Source organism: Pectinophora gossypiella, chromosome 18 (genome assembly GCF_024362695.1).
Source record: "Pectinophora gossypiella chromosome 18, ilPecGoss1.1, whole genome shotgun sequence".
In the NCBI taxonomy this organism is placed as follows: domain Eukaryota; kingdom Metazoa; phylum Arthropoda; class Insecta; order Lepidoptera; family Gelechiidae; genus Pectinophora; species Pectinophora gossypiella.
This window is the reverse complement of record NC_065421.1, coordinates 3,901,710-3,924,185: the sequence shown is the minus strand read 5'-3', so window position 1 is coordinate 3,924,185 and position 22,476 is coordinate 3,901,710. Positions and strand designations below refer to the sequence as shown.

General features: G+C 38.8%; 4 protein-coding genes across 4 annotated transcripts in view; 2 read left to right on the top strand and 2 right to left on the bottom strand.

The window, feature by feature from the left end:
* Positions 1 to 271: 271 nt before the first annotated feature.
* On the top strand, positions 272 to 1,836 carry LOC126375314 (ubiquitin-conjugating enzyme E2 J1-like). The gene has a single exon (XM_050022256.1). It carries the CDS (start codon positions 433 to 435, stop codon positions 1,186 to 1,188), a length of 756 nt encoding a protein of 251 aa, XP_049878213.1. The 5' UTR covers positions 272 to 432; the 3' UTR covers positions 1,189 to 1,836.
* Positions 1,837 to 1,905: 69 nt separating this feature from the next.
* On the bottom strand, positions 1,906 to 4,098 carry LOC126375290 (eukaryotic initiation factor 4A-III). Its single transcript, XM_050022226.1, has 5 exons — positions 3,766 to 4,098; positions 3,320 to 3,655; positions 3,020 to 3,242; positions 2,408 to 2,662; positions 1,906 to 2,322 (listed from the first exon to the last, which is right to left on the bottom strand). Exons 1-5 carry the CDS (start codon positions 3,926 to 3,928, stop codon positions 2,070 to 2,072), a joined length of 1,230 nt encoding a protein of 409 aa, XP_049878183.1. The 5' UTR covers positions 3,929 to 4,098; the 3' UTR covers positions 1,906 to 2,069.
* Positions 4,099 to 7,951: 3,853 nt separating this feature from the next.
* LOC126375269 (uncharacterized) lies at positions 7,952 to 13,933 on the top strand. The gene is made up of 3 exons (XM_050022198.1): positions 7,952 to 8,543; positions 10,185 to 11,615; positions 11,710 to 13,933. The coding sequence occupies exons 1-3, from the start codon at positions 8,372 to 8,374 to the stop codon at positions 11,736 to 11,738; spliced, it is 1,632 nt and encodes a 543-aa protein (XP_049878155.1). The 5' UTR covers positions 7,952 to 8,371; the 3' UTR covers positions 11,739 to 13,933.
* Positions 13,934 to 15,414: 1,481 nt separating this feature from the next.
* The window catches only part of LOC126375052 (metastasis-associated protein MTA3), a 54,971-nt gene continuing 47,909 nt past the window's right edge, over positions 15,415 to 22,476 (bottom strand). The window contains exons 15-17 of the mRNA XM_050021895.1: positions 16,151 to 16,311; positions 15,684 to 15,787; positions 15,415 to 15,610 (exon numbers count right to left, since the gene is read on the bottom strand). Coding sequence (XP_049877852.1) covers positions 15,415 to 15,610; positions 15,684 to 15,787; positions 16,151 to 16,311 — 461 coding nt within the window. The remainder of the gene's footprint in view (positions 15,611 to 15,683; positions 15,788 to 16,150; positions 16,312 to 22,476) is intronic.

Genomic DNA, 22,476 nt, shown 5'->3' with positions numbered 1-22,476 from the left:
ATTGCATCCTACAAAAAGAAATCTTGTAAAAAAAATTTATCGACATTAATTGTAAGTAAATTTAATTTTATCGACATATTACTAAAGTGAAACCCAACACTAGGCAATGAAAAACTTGTGACAACCTACGAAATTACGAAACAATTTTTGTATATGCGTCTTTGTCTAACATTACGCCGGTTCCGTAAGATAAAGTAGAGCAGAATTATAGAGTTCTGTTGCTATTTTAGCCTTCCTTCTATGCTTTAGTTATTGTTCTGAGGTTCGGAGACTATAATTTTTGACATATCCATCTATCCAATTTGACAACACCCAACAAAAGGATTTTTGTTATCAAATTTTCCTGTAATTACCAATTATTCGAATATAGCATTGCGTCATCATAATATTTTGCTTCTGACAGCACTTACGTGTACGTTAGATTTCCAGAAAATGGCAGAAATGGGTGAAAAATATAATACAAAATGTCCTGGTGTGAAACGCCTTATGAGAGAGGCACTGGAACTTGCGGAAGCCACAGAGGAGTATTGCGCGCGACCCCTAGAGGATAACTTATTCGAGTGGCACTTCACCGTTCAGGGTCCGAAAGGAACGGAGTTCGAGGGAGGTATTTACCATGGAAGAATACTACTGCCTAAAGAATACCCTATGCACCCACCGCATATCATTCTTCTCACGCCAAATGGGAGATTTGAAGTGAATAAAAAGATTTGTTTGTCTATTTCTGGCCATCACCCAGAGACATGGCAGCCATCATGGTCTATCAGGACAGCTTTGCTGGCATTAATCGCTTTTATGCCAACACCTGCTGAAGGAACAATTGGGTCGCTTGACTATACTCCTGCTGAACGGAAGATATTAGCAAAGAAGTCCACCAGTTGGATGTGTCCCCAATGTGGTGAAATCTCAGCATTGCTGTCATCTACAGCAGCTAAACCAATAACTGAAGAAGAGCAGTCCGTATTAAGTCAAATAGCATTTAAGGGTGAAGAAGAACAGGCAGCAAAACCAGCACCAGAAGAGCCAGTACAGGAAGTAGAGCCACAGGTGCTGGAATCATCTGAACCCAGTACCAGCTTCTTAGACCAGCTAACTGAGATTCTAGTTGCTCTGCTATTAGGAGCCATTGGTATATTTATTTATAGACGCTGGAGTGCATACCACCCAGCAGCAGAGGCTGAATTTTAATTCACAAAGATCCTTACTGCATACATCATAAGGCCTAAGGATACTTTGTTTCAATCATTGTTCATAAAATTTTATCAATGTATTATTTTCTATTTTTAATACATAGGAATAAAACAATAAATATTATGCTCACTTCATAAGTTTTTTTACAGCACAATCATTTTAAATGTGCAGTAATATTTTGAAAATTTGTGCCTTAAGGATGGAGATGGTATACATTAATCTAAGGCATTGTGTGATCCTCCAAGAGGCAAACATCATCATCATACCTGTGGAATTGTGTGTTTTTGTAGATATACATTTATTTATTTCTTTAGAACAATATTATTTTGTAAAAGAGGAAAGGTTTCACTTTTTGTTGTCTAGGAAAGACATTCTCATTGAGAATCAAGATAGTGAAGTTGGGGAAACAAATCAAATGTAAAAATTCTGGTAACATTCCAAGGGCTCAGTGTTAGATACTAATAATTATCTCTTGGGATTGAGATAGAGAATTATAACTTGTTTAGATAATAAGTAGAGCTAAGTTACTTAAAACATACTGTGTGTATACTACTTGTAATTTATAAACTGCTTTGAAGAAATTTATTTGTGTTGCATAGATTTTCTTTGACTCAACATAATAAAAATTTGTAAATTATGTACATAGATCATGTATTTCACTTGAAACCCCTAAATAGCCCTAAACGATATATTAAAAATAAAACAAAACATATAATCATTTTAGTTTTATATTAAGACATTATGTCAACATACATCTAGAAAAACTTATTGTTAAGTTAAACATTACAAATATCAACTTGTGATTTATTGCAAATAACTGTCACCAATGTGCATATAATGTTGAAGGTTTCATAGTAGCTTGTTTAGATCCATACAATTTAAATCAAATCTGCTACATTCATTGGCATTTCATCAATCTGTGTAGAATAGTACTGTTCGATATCTCTTAGAATCCTGATGTCATCGGACTTGACGAAATTGATGGCAACACCTTTGCGGCCAAAACGACCGGAGCGGCCAATCCTGTGGATGTACAACTCTCTGTTGTTAGGCAGATCATAGTTGATGACTAGTGACACTTGTTGGACATCAATACCTCGGGCCCACACATCAGTTGTAATTAGGACACGGCTGAAAATAAATAAATATATTAGATTGTGTTTATCAGAAACTTCAAAAAATTTACAGAAATGTAAGTAGACTACATAATAATTACCTTTGCCCTGATCGGAATTCTTTCATGATGTTATCTCTCTCCTTTTGGGGCATGTCTCCATGCATAGAGCTCACTGTGAAGTTTGCTTCTTGCATCTTTTGGGTGAGCCAGTCCACCTTCCTCTTAGTGTTGCAGAAGATAACTGCCTGGGTAATGGTGAGGGTGTCATATAAATCACACAGGGTGTCAAACTTCCACTCCTCACGTTCTACAGCTACGAAGAACTGCTTAATACCTTCCAGTGTCAATTCATCACTGTAAAATAAAGATTATATTAGTAATTGGTCATTAACTAAGTACACTGAAATTTAAGAACATTCATTAATAAGAAAATAATAATGAATGTTAGTTAGGGGTAGACCGAAAAGGAGATGGGATGATGAGATCAAGATGACTGCGAGCCCTTCCTGGACAAGAGCGGCGCGTGATCGCCATCATTGGAAAGGATTGGAGGAGGTTTTTGCCATGAGGCACTCCGAAATAAGAGATTTAATATAAAGTGAACTGTAACTAACTGGACAATGTTTCGGAAGCAAGGCTTTAAATTAAATTAATAAGAAAATGATAATAATTATACAAATGTACATTTAAAAAAATATATAATTAATGTACCGTTTCACTAAGATCCTAATGGGGTCTGTCATGAACTTGGATGTCATTTCCAGGATCTCATGAGGGAGTGTGGCAGATATTAGAACAACTTGTGTGGCTGGAGGAAGATAACGGTAGACATCATATATCTGCTCTTTGAATCCCTTGTTCAGCATTTCATCAGCTTCATCAAGAACCAACATTTTTATAGATCTTGTTCTCAGTACACGCCGTCTAATCATATCTGCAAATTAGAGTAATATGAGCAATTTTGACAAGAACCAAATTAAATCACCACTAATCTGATTTTAGGGAACTTACCAAATACTCTTCCAGGAGTCCCAGATACAACATGTTGTCCGTAGTCTAGCTTTCTAATATCTTCCCCAAGGTTTGTGCCTCCAATACATGCATGGCATTGTACATTCATGAAATCTCCCAAAGCAAGGATTACTTTTTGGATCTGTGTGGCCAACTCGCGAGTGGGAGACAGTACGAGCACTTGAGTCTCACGGAGAGTTGTGTCGAGGGACTGAAGTATAGATATGGAGAATGTCGCTGTTTTGCCAGTACCAGATTGAGCCTGTGCTATAACATCTCTGCCCTTCACTATTGGTATAATACTTCTTTGTTGAATAGCGGATGGTTTCTCGAACCCTGAAAATGTGAAAGTGACATACACGATGAGCATGGACGAGTGAGCATGCAATCAAATGTAACCTGTATAATATTAGAAATATAGTATGAAATGATATAACCGATCTTACCGTAAGTATAAATACCACGAAGCAACTCATCACGAAGGCCCATGGAATCAAACGTTGGAATAACTTCGACATCTTCACTTGTGTCGAATTCCACATTCGACAAATCTTCGGAAATTATCTTGCGATTATACGAGGCCTCGGATGAAGTCATGTTTCTGGACATTTATTTTGTCGCGTTGTATTTGCTACGCACTACTTTCTACAATAACGCGTTGAACAGACAAAATAATAACCACACACCAAATAATAATCTCGTAAGCATACACTACATAATATCACACCGCAAAGCCGAAAACCCAAATGACGCCGAATCAATACGTCCTACTAATGGCACCCCTCTCATTCATACATTCATTCGATTCTCCCTCTACTACTATTAGTACTATTTCTTTCCCTGTCTAACAAATTAAAGAAAAAGAGATAGAATATATGTTCACTCGATCGTTCGAATGCGTTCGAGTTTGGTTCGAGTTACAGAGTTATGGTAACGCTGTGGATTCAAGATGGCTGACATTACCATAGTTAAAAAATCCGGTATTTTGTGTATGTGTGTGTAATTACAATTATTGCTTATTTTGAACGTGACTTTTTTACGTTTAGATAATCATTTCCGAAAACCTCACAAATGTTTTTTCAATAAATAACATGTTCTTAAAATATTATATTGGTGTCAAAGTGATATATTGTTGGATATATCTTTGAAAATAAGATTTTACTGAAGTATCTTAAGAATAGATGTAAAGTTTCCTGCACGTTGTAAATTACATTGGGAAATTTTTGAAAATTTCGGAAAGAATGGATTGAAATTCAGTAGAAACATTCGGTAAAGCCACAGATATTTAATGAACTTTACAAATACGTTTGCACAAAGAAAAAGCTATATTTACAAAGTTATTTAGTTTTAAAACTAGCCATTCCAGGCGCACGAATTTTAGTCCATGTTTATTATGTGTAAGCCATTATTGCCAAAACAGTAAACCATAGTTACAAAAAAATATATATATTGTACTCCAAAGACCAAGTTATACTATCAAAGGGGCACTTTGTAATAACATATATAGGTATACAGGATGTTAGTAACGAAAACTTTGAGGGATGATTCAGACCATGATACGTCGCAAATGTATGGAACTGAAAATATTTTTTTTTTTTGACGTGACTTATTGTATATTTGCCGCAGATGGCATTAACTACTTGGCCGGACAAATGGGGAGCGCTGAAGGCTCTCATCCGGTACAACGTTTAAGACAACAGGCCTGAGGGTGCCCAGTTGGGCGCGAACCTCGGCTCAGGGCGTCGTCTGAGAGGAAAAATATTTGAAAGAATTAATCGACCCTAGGGGGTCGATAGCGATAAGCGCTGAATGCGGGAAATCGTCGACCACGCCGGCGGGGTCGGTATCGGGGCAGAAAATAATTAAACAAACACAAACATTTTCATGAATTTTCCGTCGAGAAATTCCACTTGATATCAACTCAGAATCATGGTCTGAATGATCCGCCTCAGTATTCGTTACGGTGTCACTAACACCTATACTTATTTGTATGGCTATAAGTATGTACTTGCACGGGGTGTAAGTGACATCATAACCAATACAGAGAGGGATGATACAGTTCATTATACTGAGCTAATAACTAGTAGCTAACTTGCTGGCAGATCGAGTGATTGAACCTAGTAATTCACCATGGAGAGCACAGGTCCTAGTGACAGGAGGCGGAGTACATCGCAAGCGGATGGTGATAGACTACTCCCGCACTATAAATCGATTTACAGAATTAGATGCCTTTCCATTGCCGAGGATCAACACTATCATTGATAAAGTGTCGAAACACAAATATTTTAGCCAAATTGACTGATTGAATCGGCCTATCATCAGGTTCCTATACTCCAGAAGGAGCGACCTATGACAGCTATTGAAGCTTGTGGGAATCTTTATCAATTCACACGTATACCGTTTGGAGTTACTAATGGAGTACCAGCCTTTCAGAGAACGCTCCAATATATTATTGAAACTGAGAAATTACGCGGAACCTACGCTTATTTAGACGATGTCACTGTATGCGGGAAAACAAAAGAGGATCACGATGAGAACTTGAAAAGCTTTATGAATGCCATTTCGAAATATAATATTACAATTAATGAACAAAAGAGCGTGTTTAGTACCGACAAAATCAATTTATTAGGGTAATGACTTAAACCGCTTTTAGACTTACCTATACCTAATGATACAGCTTCTCATAAAAGAGCCCTCGGCTATTTGCCCATTATTCGAAATGGATCCCTGATTTTTCAACGAAAATACATCCACTCACCGAACCGAGTTTACCATTTAATGTAATGCTATCAAATGCTAAATGACCTATGCTTAGGAAATTGCGAAATCTGTTCTTGCTAAATCTGTTACTGTAGATGAGTATCGTTTATGCTGAACCAAAACCATTCTAGTAAAATCAAAAATGAATAAAAAATCGAGAGGTGGCGCCTCGAGCTTTCTTGTTTTAAATATGATATTATTTACAGACCCGGAAAAGAAAATATTCCGGCCGATGCCTTATCTAGAGTCTGCTGTTATATGAACTTAAATAAGCTTCAAGATTCATCACATGACCTTCTCTGCCACCCCGGAATCATTAGAATGATGCATTGGGTGAGATCCAAAAATTTACCATATTCTTTGGATGATGTAAAACGAATGACCGCAGCATGCAAGATCTGCGCAGAAACAAAACCAAGATTTATCAAGTCACAAGGAGTACTTATTAAGGCCACAGAGCCGTTTCAGCGCCTTAATATAGATTTCAAATGACCATTGCCATCCAATAGCAGATACAAATATATATTAACAATAATAGACGAGTACTCAAGATTTCCATTTGCGTACCCCTGCAAAGATTTATCAGGTCAAACTGTAGTAAGTTGCTTAAAAGATATATTTCTGACTTATGGCGCGCCGGCTTACGTGCATTCTGATAGAGGTACGGCTTTCATGTCCAACGACGTCAAGCTATTTTTAACAAGTTATGGAATGGCGACCAGCAGAACAACGCCATACAATTCGCAGGGCAACGGAAAAGTTGAACGATTGAACGGCACTTTATGGAGGACGATTCAACTCTGGCTTTGGGGTAATGGCTTGAATATAACCGAGTGGGAGCACGTATACCTAAAGCCTTACATTCTATCCGATCACTACTTTGAACGGCTACAAACGAGACTCCACATGAACGTATGTTTTCTCACCCACGCCGGTCACCGAATCTGCTCCCACGTGGCTTTTATTCCGCGGTCCTGTGCTTATGAAAAAGAATGTTCGGCTGTCAAAATACGATCCGGCAGTAGAGGAAGTGGAACTTCTCCATGGAAATCCTCTCTACTCTCACGTCCGCATGCCTGATGGAAGGGAGTCTACCGTTTCGAACAGAAGCTCCCTTACCAGACATTGATTCAGAAGACGATGAATGTCGTGAATTGTCTATGTCTAATGTAGTCAGGCATCACATTATCAGTGTCAGTATTTTAAAAGTTGAATACAGCCAAAATTTTGGTAATGTCTTTATTTATTACAGATATTATGCCATTCGTTCCTTTGCTGGTTACCATTTCAGCTTTTATATTCTAGGGTGAGACGATAGATCAATATTCTTAGAAGGGAAATCATCGATACTAGGATTTTTAACATAGCATATATTTAGTGTATTTAGAAATTTAACTTGAAATGAAGGTGTTTTTGCGATATTTTAGTAGAACTTATATTTTGTATGAAGAGAAGAAGAGAAAGACTAAGAAATCCACCCTTTAATAATAATTTTGTTGTAAGAAGGCTGCAGGACACTATTAATAATAACTTTATTGCACAAAATAGGAGAAATACAAAAATTGTTTACTTAAAACTAAAGGTGTGCTTATAATCTAATTAGTTTTCAGGAGTTGTACAGGGTCCCCAAACTAGGCAATGCCTGAATCTTGATAGATAGATAGATATAATATATATTTAAATGATTTTATTGTAAATATGATTTTTTCCAATCTTTCCGAAAATTTCATGAAATTTACTCAATCTTTCCGAAAGAAATGGAAAGTTTCAGGCATTTCACATCCATAGTTCCAAGCAAGTTATTGTTATAAATAGCACAACTAAACGTAAATTAACAACGCATTCGGATTGTAGTAAAAAAAAAGAACGATCGTATTTGATTTTGAACGAATCAAAATGGATGCTGGGTGTGAATGAACTATGTACTGAAAAACGAGCAGCTTTTTATTGAATTGTGTCGTGGGCCCGATTATTATCGGGAATCCGGCGTCGCGGTCTTGTTTTGTAATTATTTAAGAAGTGACAAACGTATCAGTGCTCCCATTTAAGTATTCAACACTGTTAATTCAATTCGGTAGTCTCCGTGTCGGTAATGTGTTTATACGAAAGTCGGAGGAGCTTGTAACCCGCAGGTGGTCGTGGTAGGATGAGGACTCTCACGACAATTTCGGTCGTGGATCCTCACCAAAGACTAGTGAATAGTGTACTACAAACGTCGACGCTCTTTGCGACATGGCGAGAGTGCTTGAACTGAGTCGTTGCTCGTGTTCTGTATGAGCGGTCAGAAATGAAATGCATATACAGGAAGGAACAAACACAACTCTGACAACATGTTCCAAAATGACAGAGGAAGTGGACAGAAGACATGGCGTGAATGGTAACAGCAGCAAGGGTGCGAGTGAGGATGCTCCTGTGAACAATACTGCTCTTTCTGCAACTGGTGGAAGGCTCAAGTTCTTTAAAGGTAAGTGCAATGTCTCTGGTCATTGCTTATCATTTTTATTTCCAATATGAAGAATGGGTTTATATATTTTTGTTGGGAAACTAAGCATCACCCAGTAGGCTTGTTGGTAAGAAAACTAGAAAGTCATTCATGCTCTGATAAACATACACAGGCACATTTGGCTCACCGTTGCCAATTGTCTGAGCACAGCAGCTTCTGGGCTATTGTTATGAGTTTCGTAAGGAGTTGTGGGCATTCTAGTGGAAACAAATACAAAATCAGTGTTGATGTGAGCTGTACTACACACCTGTGGTACTACAGCTGGACTAAATAACAACTGATCATAATGTTAAACATGTGAAATCCATGATCAGTATTAAAGCTATAAAATCTAATATAATAATAGTTGTTTACAAATATTGTTTACACCAGTAATTAAAAATGATTACATTGTTAATACTTGTAATTAAACTGAATCTTGTTTTATGTTGTTTATTTAAAAGATTTGTTAGTTTATTCTATTTATATATATAGTTTCATCCTGTTATCCCTAGGATGTACCACTTGATCAATATATTTCTACTCTTTACATTCTTTTGAAGCCTCTGTTTGTGGTAAACACAAATATTTTGTTGTAGGTAGCTATAAAAAAAGTTTATTAGATTTTTGCAATTCAAAGGCTCAGGGTCCTTCTAAGCTAAATATTGATCAGTGATAGGGTAGTTTCGAAGTAGTCCACTCAGTAACTTTTAACTAAACATCAAACTACGAAATTACTAAGTAATTTTTATGAACAAGCAACATGTGATGTCATAGAAAAATGTGATAAAATATCGCACTTGTTAATAATTACATTTTTTATTATTAAAATTCATAAATAAGTTAAATAGAAAAAAAAAGTTTTTTGTCACCTGTCTTTATTTACTAATCAGAATTTCATAACTTATCTTTGACTTAGAAAACTACCCAATTACTATGGTAATATATTTAATGTGTATATGTATACTATATTAAGTTTCTATATACTATACTTGGTGTGTATTGCAGTATCAAATGAGACATGTAAACATGACTTGACCAACTCAAATGATAGCAGTAAGCACATTCTGTAATATTATAAGCAAACATTTACGGCAAGTGACACTTGATATGGGCCCAATCTTAGTTAAATACATACATAGCAATTACCTAAGGATTGTTCAAGGGACAATAAAGAACAAAAATACTAATTAGGACTTTAAAAGATTCTCTTATCACTTTTGAGACAAAATTATAAAATGAATAACTTATTGTAACATGTAAATGTTTTATTCTAGTTCCTATTGTTATCATCTTATGTCATTAGGTATTTATCTCAACAAATAATAATGAGTAGTATATTTTTCTTGATAAATATAATATGCAATTTTTCTTATCTAAAACATTTACTGTAATACTTATCATGAAAACAATCTAACAATAATTTAAAACATAGGTAGATTTATTGGGTGTAGGCCATTATTCCTTCATTATTAGGATCCCAACTAAAACTACATCCTCTTTAGTTTAGAGAACTGTTTGATAATATAGGTCATACAAATTCAGTTTAAACATCTACATATTTGAGGTCAGGCAAACTTTATGGAGTAGCCAAATGCATTAGATTTGTGTTGGTTGTTGCAGATGGCAAGTTCATATTGGAGCTGGTCCGCGGCTGCGGGCGCGAGGGCGAGCGCTCGGGCTGGGTGTCGGTGCCGCGCAAGACGTTCTGGCCGCCCGCCGCCGCGCCGCCCACGCCGCCTGCGCCGCACGCCGTGTCCGCCTCGCTCAGCGTCTCCGACGACAACTCCTCCATACAGTCCTCGCCCTGGCAGCGCGACCACTGCTGGAAGCAAACCGCGCCTCGCCGCAATCTCTCCAAAGAGTTAGCTATGTATTACTGTCGGCCCGCCACGCTGCACACCACCGTGATCGCCGCCGCCAGCCGTCAGAAGCGACGTAGACCCTACGACACAAGTCACCTTGATTTGGTTCCGAATGGGCTGCGTCGCCCGCTCACGAACGGTATATGTGAGAAAAAACGCAATGGCGATACCCAGTCGCCCGGCGAAGACGCCGTCGACGGCGCATCGACGGAAGCGAAATCGAAGTCCGACGACGACAGGTGGGCGGATTACGATAGAGAAAAGTACTACCATATGAAACTTAAAAAACCATATCAGTATCATAAGTTAAGGGTGTACAAGAAAACGAGACCGGCTCTGAGACGCAAAGAATTAACTCGAACGATCGACAAATTACGCGAGAGGATAGCGTCTCTGCCGGTCCCTGTCAACGCAAAGTTGGCTAACTGTCGACAGGAACACATGATGGTGTCACCGAGAAAAAGGATACTGAGGGAACTAGAGAGAGTGAGTCTCGAAGATCAAAGTATGAAGCGACGCGCCAAAACCGTGCCCACACTGAGCACAGCGTCGTACCCTCCGTCGCCGGGTCCGAGCCACGCGACCAAACCGCCGGTGGACACTCCGTTCCGGCCGCATAACGGCGTAGCCACTACGCGAAAAGAACAGACCGTTTCAAAGAACGTCAGCAGCTACAGCATACATTCCTTGCTGTCGATGCCCGACGACAGTCCAACGCGTCGGTCACCGGACGCCAAGAGATCTCCGCACTCGTACCCACCGTCGTTGAAAACGGAGTCACCGTCTAGCGTTCATTCGCCGGATTTAAGTCCCAGCCCCGATAACTACCGCTACCGGTACTCGGCACTGACGCTGGGCTCGCCGGGGCAGGGCGTGGCGCGGGACTCGCCGACGCCGCCGTCGGAGTTGGCGCGGTACCGCGGCTCGTACGCGCCGGCGTCGCCGTACGGCGCGCGCCAGTGGGCCGCGGGCGCGGCGCAGTACCGCGGCTCGCCGTCGCGAGACGAGTGGCGCGAGCTGCCCTACATGTACGGCTACGGCTACGTGCCGCCGCTGTACCACCGCGCGCCTGCGCCGCCGCCGCTGTGGATGCACTACGCGATGGCGCCGGGAGCGCCGCCCGGACCTTGGGCGCCGCTACCTCATCCTCTGCTTACTGACCACATACCTAAGGATGAACCTACTTCAGGTTATTATTCATTATTTGATACATTAAGTATAACATTAAAATGTGGTTTATTATAACGTGCCCGATGTATAAATGTATGTTTATTTTGTTACAGATTTGCCGTTGAATTTGTCAAAGCACTGAAGGAAACGGATGGCGCTGGCGCAAGTCTGACACGTGAGACTGAACACACAAACAAAACCTGTAATTTATATGAAATCGATCAAGTTCACTTCCTCGCGCGGGAAATGTACACGTGAGCGTTGTAGGTATATGAATGAAGGAGTCAATGACTCACTAATGTATCATATATTTTCTTTTTATATTATATACTATACTATATTGAAAGAACAAGTTCGAACAGTAAACTTGTGGTAACGTCGTCAATAAATTTGTCCTGTCAACATTCCATTGCCACTGTGACTATTGGCACGTGTAGAGTCCTCAAAATCTACATCCCACCTAACCTAACATTTGTAATCGCAATGTAATTTACTGCTGACTGTAACTAATGTATTTTTGCAAAAAAGCAAAATATATTTTTGTATAAATTGTAGTTTTCCGACAGAGCTGATCGGGAATCTATTTACAAGCTGATGTATATTATTAAATACATTGAAATGCTATATTTTAGTATAGTCTATGTATGCAGAGTCATGTGGGTATTTTCATACGGAATATTTGTACTGCGAGTTGAATATTTTAATATTGGCTATTATTATTTAGGATAAGAAGCTAGGACGATTTAACTGATAAACAGAACCAGTTATCAATTGTTAATAATTAGTGCCTTGAAACAAATGAAGATATTAAAACATATTTATGAATGAAAAATAATAAGATATTGCATAAAAGTAACGCCTGGCTTTGTTCAAATTTACATAAAATAGTCGATTAATTTGTATAACAAGTGCGTATGCACCGCGTACTGTCGCGGTCGCCAGTCGTCGGATTAGCCACATTGAAGTGCGGAAATAATTCCTATTCCTACTCATTTACAAAATTCCATAAGGTTTATGTTCGATCTCATTATTTAATTTAGAAAATAAAACGAGGTAAAGACTACAGTTTTGGGATCAAATTTGGATGTGTGTTTATGTAACATGTACATTAAAGTAATAGACATTGTATATAATTTGTGAATGGTGTATTATTGATGGTGAGTCGGGCGTAGATTTTATCAGAGCATTAATCGCTTACGATTTATCAGTAAGAGTTTATTACCTTCAAATAATTATTTTAATTGTACAGTATTTTTGTAATGAGTATTTTATGATTGATTGCGATGATGATCGATGTAGTGTCGTGTCGTGGCTGTGGGGTGGAGCGCAGTGCGCACGCGTCGACTCCGCCCCGCTGCGTTCGGGCTTTGAGATTAAAATGTAGAGGTAGTTTACTGCAATTTTAGTTGAAGTACGGGGGATATGTAATATAAGGACAGTTAAATGATGGTAAGCGACTGACTTCTGATGTAATATTATCATTAATGGAATTGTATAAAAATAGTTTTGTAATCGGAGGCCTATTGTAACAAACGTATTGTCCGCCAACAAAGTTGACTTAGTGTAAATGTAGCTGTAATAGATTCTGCTCAATTTAATTCTGAGTACAGTTAAGAAACACATTATTATGTGTTGTCGACGGGAGCAAACTGTATTTTGTATGTATTTTAAAAAATCATTAATATTTACTATGTCTTTGAGTGTATGCATACCAAAAATATACACCTGTATACCTACTAAACACAGTTCACGTGTTATAGTGGTTTGCATGGACTTGAGCATTTTGATATGCTTTATTTATTTGGACTATAATCGAATAGTCTATCTTGCAGACTAGCTTCGATTATTTGGACATTATTTTATTGAATAGCTATTTCAACCAAAACTCGCAAGAAGATAATACAAAGGTATCAATAAAATATAAACTACATGAAACTAATTTACTATTTTTTTGTATTAATAAATGATATTGTACTAAAGGTTCAGTTTCTCTTATATGTGTGTAGGTGAGGGGAAAACAATCAAGTAAGTACATTAGAGTGCCATTCCAAAATGCTGCAGCTTTTATACTTTTATGTAAGTATATTGCTAAGGAAATATAGTTTCCTCCCGCTTCAACACGTTTTACCGCTGTTATTAAAGTAAAAAAAAATAATATTTTTCTATGCGAACTTATAATCACTAATCGAAGTATGTGATAGCGCTTTCGAATAGTGATACGTGGTGATTCACGTATCTCAAAATCCACTTAAAACATATTTATCATGCGGAGAAATAGTTATATCCATTTATATTAAGATGTAGTTATGTACTCGAATAAATATAACTTTTACAAAATATTGTTTTTATTTAATACTCTAATCTAGGAGGCTATCTTCGTTAACTAAGAAAACTTGCGTCCATCCATAACTACTCAATAGACAAAAAAATAAATACCACGTGCGGTAAAATAGAAATCCACTGCATTCTACGCAGACGAAGCGGAGTAGCTTGCGAATCTCACAAATAGCTAATAGTCCTCTAGTGACGTCATGAATAACCCAGCAAAGTCACCAAAGTCCAGCAGCAGCACTACATCATAATAGCGTTTAAAATGCTCTATGATGGTGTCACCAAATACACTACCGCTTTTAGAAATATAGATACTTCAGTGTTCTTTTTTGTGAGGGTTGTGAGGTGAATTACAAACCTCATCAACCCTGGTGTCATTGAGCCGCCATAGGCCCCTGACATGGCTCATGTAACGCTTACTCACTTACATGAGTAAGTAGTAACCGGGAGCACCGACTTAACGTGGCTTCCGAAGCACGATATGCGCATCCTATATATCCTAGTGAAGGCATCACCAATATTGCAAGTGGCTGCATAACTGATATCGAAAACGGCATCCACTATAATGGATCGGGATTCTGACGTGGACTACACAGAAAAAAAATACTCTTGGCGGCGAAGGTATAACAAAAATCCTATAAAACCAAAAATTATTTCCAAAATACTATAGAAGTTCGGAAGAAGAATCATATATGAGGCCAACGCAACCGGTCATTGTGTGGTGCGGCTCGGAATCCCGGTGATAGGAAAGAAAAAAAACTTAAATCATACCAGTGATCCTAATGGGGAGCAGAGCCACCAGGTAAAGTAATCGGATGACCTTGCAACCACTTGAAACCGAAGTCTGGAACTTTCGATACCATAGTTCTCATAAAATCGTTACGGTAAAAGGTACTCGGCCCATCCCCGCATTATAACGGCTAAACATGTTTACAAAAAGATTGTGAGTAGACTTTCATCAGGTGAAGCAACTTGTTTTTTTCTTTCCTTCTCGTTCAGAAGCTTATTTAAGAAAGAGAGAGAGAGAGACATCGTGTTTAGAACAATTATGCTATTGAATTATTGTTGGATGAAGTGGGGTGAAGGGATGAAATGAAACAAAACAATATTTCGATTTGTGCTTTATTTATGAAAAAAATTGTAAATTATCCTACAATGAATCTCCGAATGAAATAGACTTACATATCATTTTATGTATCAAATACATTATTTTGCTCGACGCCAGATCAAACCACATAAGAACAATATAGTTTAAAATATTATCTACAGAATCCATTCTCGGCGACTCGATTACCAAAAATACAATCTTCGTTAACTCTACCGCGTCGCGGTCGGTGTCGGTGCACGGCACGCGGCGGGCACGGCGGCGGCGGATTATTTACATGACGAATATACAACAGCGCGGCGGCGGCGGCACGCGGGTCTCAGCCCAGCAGCGCCTCCATGGTGTAGGGGTGCGGCGGGTGCGGCGGGCGCGCCGGCTCCTGTCAGTCCAGGATCACCAGCTGCAGCGGCGGCGCCGCGCCGCCCGCCTTGCCGGCGCCGCCCGCCCCCAGCGCCGCCGCCCCCAGCGCGCCCGCCCCCAGCGCCGCCGCCCCCAGCGCCGCGCCGCCGCGCACCGCCCGCCAGGGCGCGCGCGCCCCGCGCCGCAGCTCGCCGCAGCTCAGCGTCCGCCGGGCGGCCCTGCGACCACACACACGTTATTGTACCCACCCCGTGTATTGCACGACACGGAAATAAGGACGGCGGTACTCACTTGGCGGCTTCGGTCGCTTTAAAATAGAGGTCGTCCGGGGCGTCCATCCACGAGATGACGTGGCGGCGTCCGCCGCGACCCGTCAGATTCGGTTTTCCGTTTACCTGTAGAAAATAAAATTATGATTTAGTATTTTCGTTGGGTGTATAACTTCAAGCATATACAACGAGAATGTAAGGCTTGTGAATGAACCTAATCATCATTGTCCACGACTGCAAGCTGTAAAATGGAATGCGTCCAAAGGGAAATGAAGTACGCTCCTCGCATGCCGGTGATATCATTCGTAGGTGTTACCGTTAAAAATGGGTCATCAAAAGTGACTACTGAACGCAGTATTAGCGCCATCAGGGTAATTTGATTTTATGAAACCATTGTGGGTATATAGATCGTCGTATCTAGAGCGGCGGCGGCGCGGTCGCTACTTGCGAGATGGGTATGGTATGCGAGTGCGTGTGCGGTATACTGACGTGCGTGAAGACGTGCGCGGGCAGCGGCTGCCCCGTGGCCTGGGCGCGCGCGCACATGGCGGCGTACTGCTCGCGCGAGGGCCGCTGCATCGGCGCCGGGTGCTTGTTGGGCCGCTTGGCCGGCGGCGGCGCCGACGGGCCCTCGCCCCGAGACCCGGCTCCTACACCCACACAACCACCGTTATTATCGTTGACATTCATCCTCTGACACACTTGTTCGGGGAACGTCCGCTTTGGACACGGCTATTGAAAGTATAAGAGAGAGATGCTGATTCTGGAAGAAGGATCTGGACAGGCAAATTACTCTCGCTAGTCTCTTTATAAAATACTAGAGCACTTTAGACCAAGTGAGAATATACGAACCTGCTGCTATTTCCGATAAGAATTGCAAGAAACAAATAAAGTAACAGATATATTAGCCAAGTTGTAATACAATAGACAGTGATGTATAAATCATGCGTTGTAAATGGTTATGAATTGTGTGTGAGATAAGTGCTTCGGAAAATGGAAAAGTTACATAAAGTAGAGAATAATGTGATTATTGACGTGGTGGCGTCACTGAAAGTTGTAGAAAGTCAAATCCTAAGTTTATGTTTTTGTGCAATAGAGAATTATTCATTGATACAAAATAATTTAAAATGTGTCTATAAATAATAATACTATTACTATAAAGTGAACTCGTCGCGTGCGCGAACGTAATATGATGCACATACATAGTTGCGTTAATTTAGGTAACGTGAGTACGCTCTTACATTGACGAGAGGAAGTGGCGTTCGATTCGTGAACTGACGTATTGAATGTAAGTAAGTAAAAATCTTTATTTCCTCTACAAATTATAAAACACATGGATACATAATTACATACAAAAATACAATATTTGTAGAGGCTGGAGCCTAAACTAGGATACCCTGTGTTTTAGGACTCCAGGCCTCCACCCCCAAAAAGTCATGGTCAAGAAAAAAATAACAAAATATAAAAAAAATAAGAAAAATTAAGTTAAGTTTTTTTTTTTTTTTTAAATTGTTAGACTAAATCATAAAATATTTCTTAAAAAGAAAATATCAAATTTATAAATGCTTGTATGTGTATGTGTGTGTGTGTGCGTGCGTGTGTGCGTATGTGCGTATGTGTGTGTGCGTGTGTGTGTGTGCGTGTATGCGTGCGTGTGTGCGTCTCACTTCTATTTAATTATGTCTAAAAGATTCTCTGTTTCGTCATAATTAAAATTCTGTAACCATTCAGCTACTGATTTTTTACATTGGTAAATGTTTAATGGGTAAATATTATTATCTTTGTTACATTTATTATAAAGGTAAGATCCTAGAAAGTCATAGAATCTTTTTGAAAAAGCTGTTTTAAATAATCTTGTAGGACAGACCAGGTCATGTCTTCTCATATTTTGAGTGAGGGTAGGATCATAGGTTATTTGCGAGTGTCTTTTGAGGATAGTATTTGCGATGAATAATTGACGAACTGTTAAAACTTTACATTCTTCATAGAGTTTAGACGTTGGGTACAAGAAGGGTCGAAAGGTTGAAACCTTTAATATCGCACGTTGAGCTACTTCTAGCTTTTTTAGAGTTGTTTTGTGGGTGCCTCCCCAAATGGTAATACAATAGGATAGTATTGATTGACACAACGCGTAATATACTATTTTTAAAATTTTATGATCCGCCATATGTCTCAGGGTTTTAAAAATGAATATTAATTTCCTAGTGCGAGCGGAGAGTGACTTAATGTGAGTTTTAAAGCTAAGGTTTTGGTCAAGATTTATACCAAGATATTTAATAACTGGTACGTTCTCGAGACAAGGACAAGAGCAAGGTAGTAGATCGAATTGACATTTGTGGGCTATAAGCTTGTGTTGATGAGTTACTGCGGAACGGAGAGAAAATAATATGTATTTAGTTTTGTCTGCATTTATCGTCAAAAGATTATTTGCCAGCCAGTGTAATACAGAATTCAAGCCATCTTGTGCGTTGAGAAAAAGTTCTTGGTAAGAGTCAGCTTGAAAAATCAAAGCAGTGTCATCTGCAAAAGAAACTATTTTACCGTTTTTTAAGTGAATATTACAAAGGTCATTTATAAATGTCAAGAAAAGGGAGGGTCCTAAAATACTCCCTTGAGGGACACCATAGACAACTGGTAGGTCCTCACTAAGATGATTATGAATTTTTACTACCTGTCTACGGTTAGTTAAATAACTCCGGAACAGGTCAAGCGATTGCCCCCTGATTCCAAGACGCTCTAGCTTTACAAGGAGCAGAGGAATCGAGACCGTGTCAAATGCCTTTGCTAAATCAAGAAACACAGACAAGCATTTTTTACCCTTATCCAAATTGGAAACAATGTATCCGGTAAGGTCATGGACAGCATCAGCAGTTGATTTTTTAGCTCGAAATCCATATTGATGTGGAGAAAGAAGGTTATTAGCTTGAAGATACTTAATTAGCCTTTTATTAATAATACGTTCCAGAATTTTAGATAAAGATGGTAAAATGGAAATTGGTCTATAATTTGAAACACGGTCTCGATCCCCAGCCTTAAAAATGGGTTTTATAACAGCTTTTTTAAAGGCTTCAGGAAATACGCCGGTAGACAGACTTAGCCTGCAAACATGCGTAATGGGGGGTACTAAGATGTTTTTAAATTGTATGAGGAGTGATGCAGGAATGCCGTCCCAACCCATAGCACAGTTATTTTTTAGGGACAGGATTAAGTTCTCAATTTCAGACTCATCGGTATCAATCATCGCAAAGGAATGAGGTAAATTAGCAGTATTGTAACCTGTATTGATTATGCCGCGGTTAGATAATTGTATATTTTCAGCTAGGGACTTGCCTATATTAGCAAAGTAATCATTTACTATATTGACAGAGAGAGACGGGGTACTAGACGTGGTTAATAAGTTGATGGCAGAGTCTTTTGGTTTATTCATATTAGTATTCGTTTTTATAACTTCCCATATCTTTTTACTGTTAGAACCAGCTTCTTGAATTAACTTTCTTTGATGTTCACGTTTAACCTTTTTTAAGATGTCATTGCAGAAATTTCTATATCTCCGGTAAGTAACTTTGAGAATATTATCATCAGGGGAGTATTTAAGTTTTTTGTGCATGTTGTCGCGATTGCGAACACATCGTAGTAATCCTATAGTCATCCAGGGTTTAATGGTACGAGCGCGCCGGGGTACTTGTAACAATTGGGTATGGGAGACAAGGGCATGTGAAAGAAGATTAACTAGCAGATTTGCTGCAGCATTAGCATCATTTGATAGTAAGATCGGGCTAAAGTCAAGCGAATTCAATGTCGCATCCAGGCCAACATGGTCAATTTTAGAAATAATTGTTGGAGCGAATTTAGGCTTTTTTATATCAATGCAAAGTATAATGGCATCATGATCGGAAATGGATGAATGCAACACAAAAGTGCTATTAGACTTTTTAGTTTTCAGGATAAAATGGTCCAAGCATGAGTGTCGTCTAGTTGGAAGAGTGTGAGAGGGCAACATTCCATGCATGGCTAACAAATTCAAATAATCCTCAGAGTAATTTTCAGTGCTGTCAGGGGCAATGTTAATGTTAATGTCACCTGCTAGAATAATATTCGAAAACGAAGCAAGTGAAAGAAGTATATTGTTTAAGGAATTTAGGAACAATGGAACATTCAATTTAAAGCAGTATGGACGATAAATAGCAACAATGGCAGTATGCGTAGAATATTTTATGATTAAGCAGTTAGCTTCGGGAAATATTGGCTCTATAACAGAACATGATAATGAGTTATTTGTATATACAACAACTCCATCATTTTGATTGTAATTGTCGGTAGAGTGATGAACGTCATAGCCTTGTAGTGCTGGTAAAACTTGCGCGTCTGATAATCGACATTCAGTCAGGATTAAGAAATCGAATTCTAGGTTAATTCGGGTCAACAATGTCAGTAACCCATCAAAGTTCCCAGAGATGCTAACAATATTTTGACAAAGAAGCTTAGTTTGTTTAAGTGGTTGGGCAAGATAAGAGGACACCTCTTCAGCGAGACAGGCTATAGGGTCAGATATGTTAAAGTTATCTAAACTGTGTATTAAGTCATTAATGTCCGCGAACTTTGATGAAATGAATTAAAACGGATATAAAACCATTGATCTTGAAGATTTTTAAACAAATTATTGAGCGGAAAAGTATGTTACGAAGAATAGGAAGTCCCATATAACATGATAGAATTACGAGAGGCTTCATAAATTGTGTTGAGTGTCTATTTGGAAGTACATGAGGTGTTTGTATTGAATATATATTGGAAAGTGTATGAGGTATTTCAGTTCTGTATATGTTAGAATGAATGAGAGGTATTTGTGTTGAATATGTGTTTGAGTGTATGTAAGATGTCTGTGTTGTGTATATGTTTGAATGTGTATGCGTTGTTAGTATTATGAACATGTTTGGACGGAGAAGAAATCCGTTTAGTAAATTAAGTCTAGTAGTCTTATATAAAATAAAGGAAGATATTAATGAAACATAATATACTATAGCTATATCTAGTCACAGTTCGTTTCTTAGCTTCAGCAATTGGTCTTCATTTTTCACTAAAATTGCAGGTCCTCCTTCAGACTTCCGCAGGTACACGTTGCCACCAGCTGTCCAGCAATATCTATAGCCTTTGTCAGTCCTCAGGGTCTTCGCAAGATATAGCAGGCGTCTTCCTTTACTTGTTAGATGCTCGGATATGTATATTCTGGTTTTATTATTTTCAAATCCCAGGTTTTCTGCTGTTAGTTGGAGAGATTTTAACAAATGGGTTTTTTTGCAAGCCTCAAGTACTTCGGACTTAAAACAAGTGTTAGAAAGTTCCATAATTATGGACGATGATTCATTTTCTTTTTTATTGGGTAGACGATACATATCTCGAACATGTTCATGACCTAGGTTCAAGTTAAGAGTCTCAAACAGTTTAATTAGGTAGGTGTAAAGAACTGCTTTGGACTCATTTTTAACCTTGGGCACATTGCGTATTTCGATTGAGGTCTTGATAATTGATTTCTCCAATGCATCACATTTATCTTCAATCTTCAAGATTTGTGCAGACAGCTGTTTTCGATCATCCTCCATACGAGTGATGGTACTTTGAACCAGATCAATCCGAGCCGAAACATCCGAAATTGATTTTTCAATGTCATTATTAGTGTTTCTAATGCAGTCGTTCTGTTTTTTGATTAATGACATTTTATTTTCAATCGCATCCAAACGCGCGTCCTGTCTCGCTTCAAAGTCCTTGAACATCGTACGCAAAGTTTCCTGAAGACTTGTAAAGAGATCCAATGAAGTGTCAGTTGATTCGATTTCGTTAACAAAACGGTTTTTACGCAGCGTAACATTCATAGTGTCACAACATTCAGCATTTGTACAAATGGTATGTGAACTTTGCGCCGCCGCCGAAAATGGCGCTGGGGTCGCCGGCGCGGATGGTGGTGGCGAGCGACGGACTTTAGGCATAATTTCGTCAACAAAAAATCAAGTACCACGACAACAGATTACAAAGACAGCAGTCTTGAGTGAGAGTACAGCTAAGTAATATAAATATGTCTTTGTCTATCGCCAAAACTCATTCAATATAATGCAGGGGTCTTCAAAATTTGCCAGCGATCGATGATTTCATAGAAAAATTCTTCCGTCCAGTTTACCAAGATCTCTCAATAAGTGGTATCAAATATCTTCATTGATGCGAGAGCAAAATATGTAGTAAAATGGTAGGTAACTCACGCGCTAGATTTGTCTTTGTCTATCCAGTGCACTTGAAACACGTCAGCTATCTCTGTTAATAAATGAGTGAAGTATCGTGACGCACTTAACAAGGTCACTGCTGCATCAGACGAACTGCCGCGCGCAATAAGCTGACTGGAGAACTCTTTATGTTTATGCAATCCTATTTTTGTAATACGATTTAATTTTGTAAATTGTAATTTTAAATAATAATAAAGAGCTAACTTTTTACACGTCTGAACTGGTCAGAATCCGGAGGGGGAAGGACAGATATAACTTTAACGTCAAAACGTGTCTATGACTATAAAATAATACATCTGTTATCAAAAAATGGGCAAATGTCGAACAGTATTACATGTGGTCCAATACTGGCATCTTTACCCTAATATCGCGTATCAAAAGTAGATTTGTATTTTTTTTATAAATTGGTGTTTTATATTTATAATTCGTGGAAAGAAAAGTACACTTTTTATATTATTATAATGCGATAGCGAGTAGGACTATGAGGAAGGTTGCAAAGTGTGCGTTTTGCGCGAAAGTGTTAACGCATTAGTCGGTGTGTAAGTG

What these genes read in the sequence shown, in the direction of transcription:
- LOC126375314 (XM_050022256.1), top strand. Translation starts at nt 433, where the DNA reads ATGGCAGAAATGGGTGAAAAATATAATACAAAATGTCCTGGTGTGAAA.
- LOC126375269 (XM_050022198.1), top strand. Translation starts at nt 8,372, where the DNA reads ATGCATATACAGGAAGGAACAAACACAACTCTGACAACATGTTCCAAA. An exon ending in AAGGCTCAAGTTCTTTAAAG is followed by an intron (nt 8,544 to 10,184) that starts GTAAGTGCAATG and finishes TGGTTGTTGCAG; the next exon opens with ATGGCAAGTTCATATTGGAG. An exon ending in TAAGGATGAACCTACTTCAG is followed by an intron (nt 11,616 to 11,709) that starts GTTATTATTCAT and finishes ATTTTGTTACAG; the next exon opens with ATTTGCCGTTGAATTTGTCA.
- LOC126375290 (XM_050022226.1), bottom strand. Translation starts at nt 3,928, where the DNA reads ATGTCCAGAAACATGACTTCATCCGAGGCCTCGTATAATCGCAAGATA. An exon ending in TCGTGGTATTTATACTTACG is followed by an intron (nt 3,656 to 3,765) that starts GTAAGATCGGTT and finishes TCACATTTTCAG; the next exon opens with GGTTCGAGAAACCATCCGCT. An exon ending in ATTAGGATCTTAGTGAAACG is followed by an intron (nt 2,663 to 3,019) that starts GTACATTAATTA and finishes TTTATTTTACAG; the next exon opens with TGATGAATTGACACTGGAAG.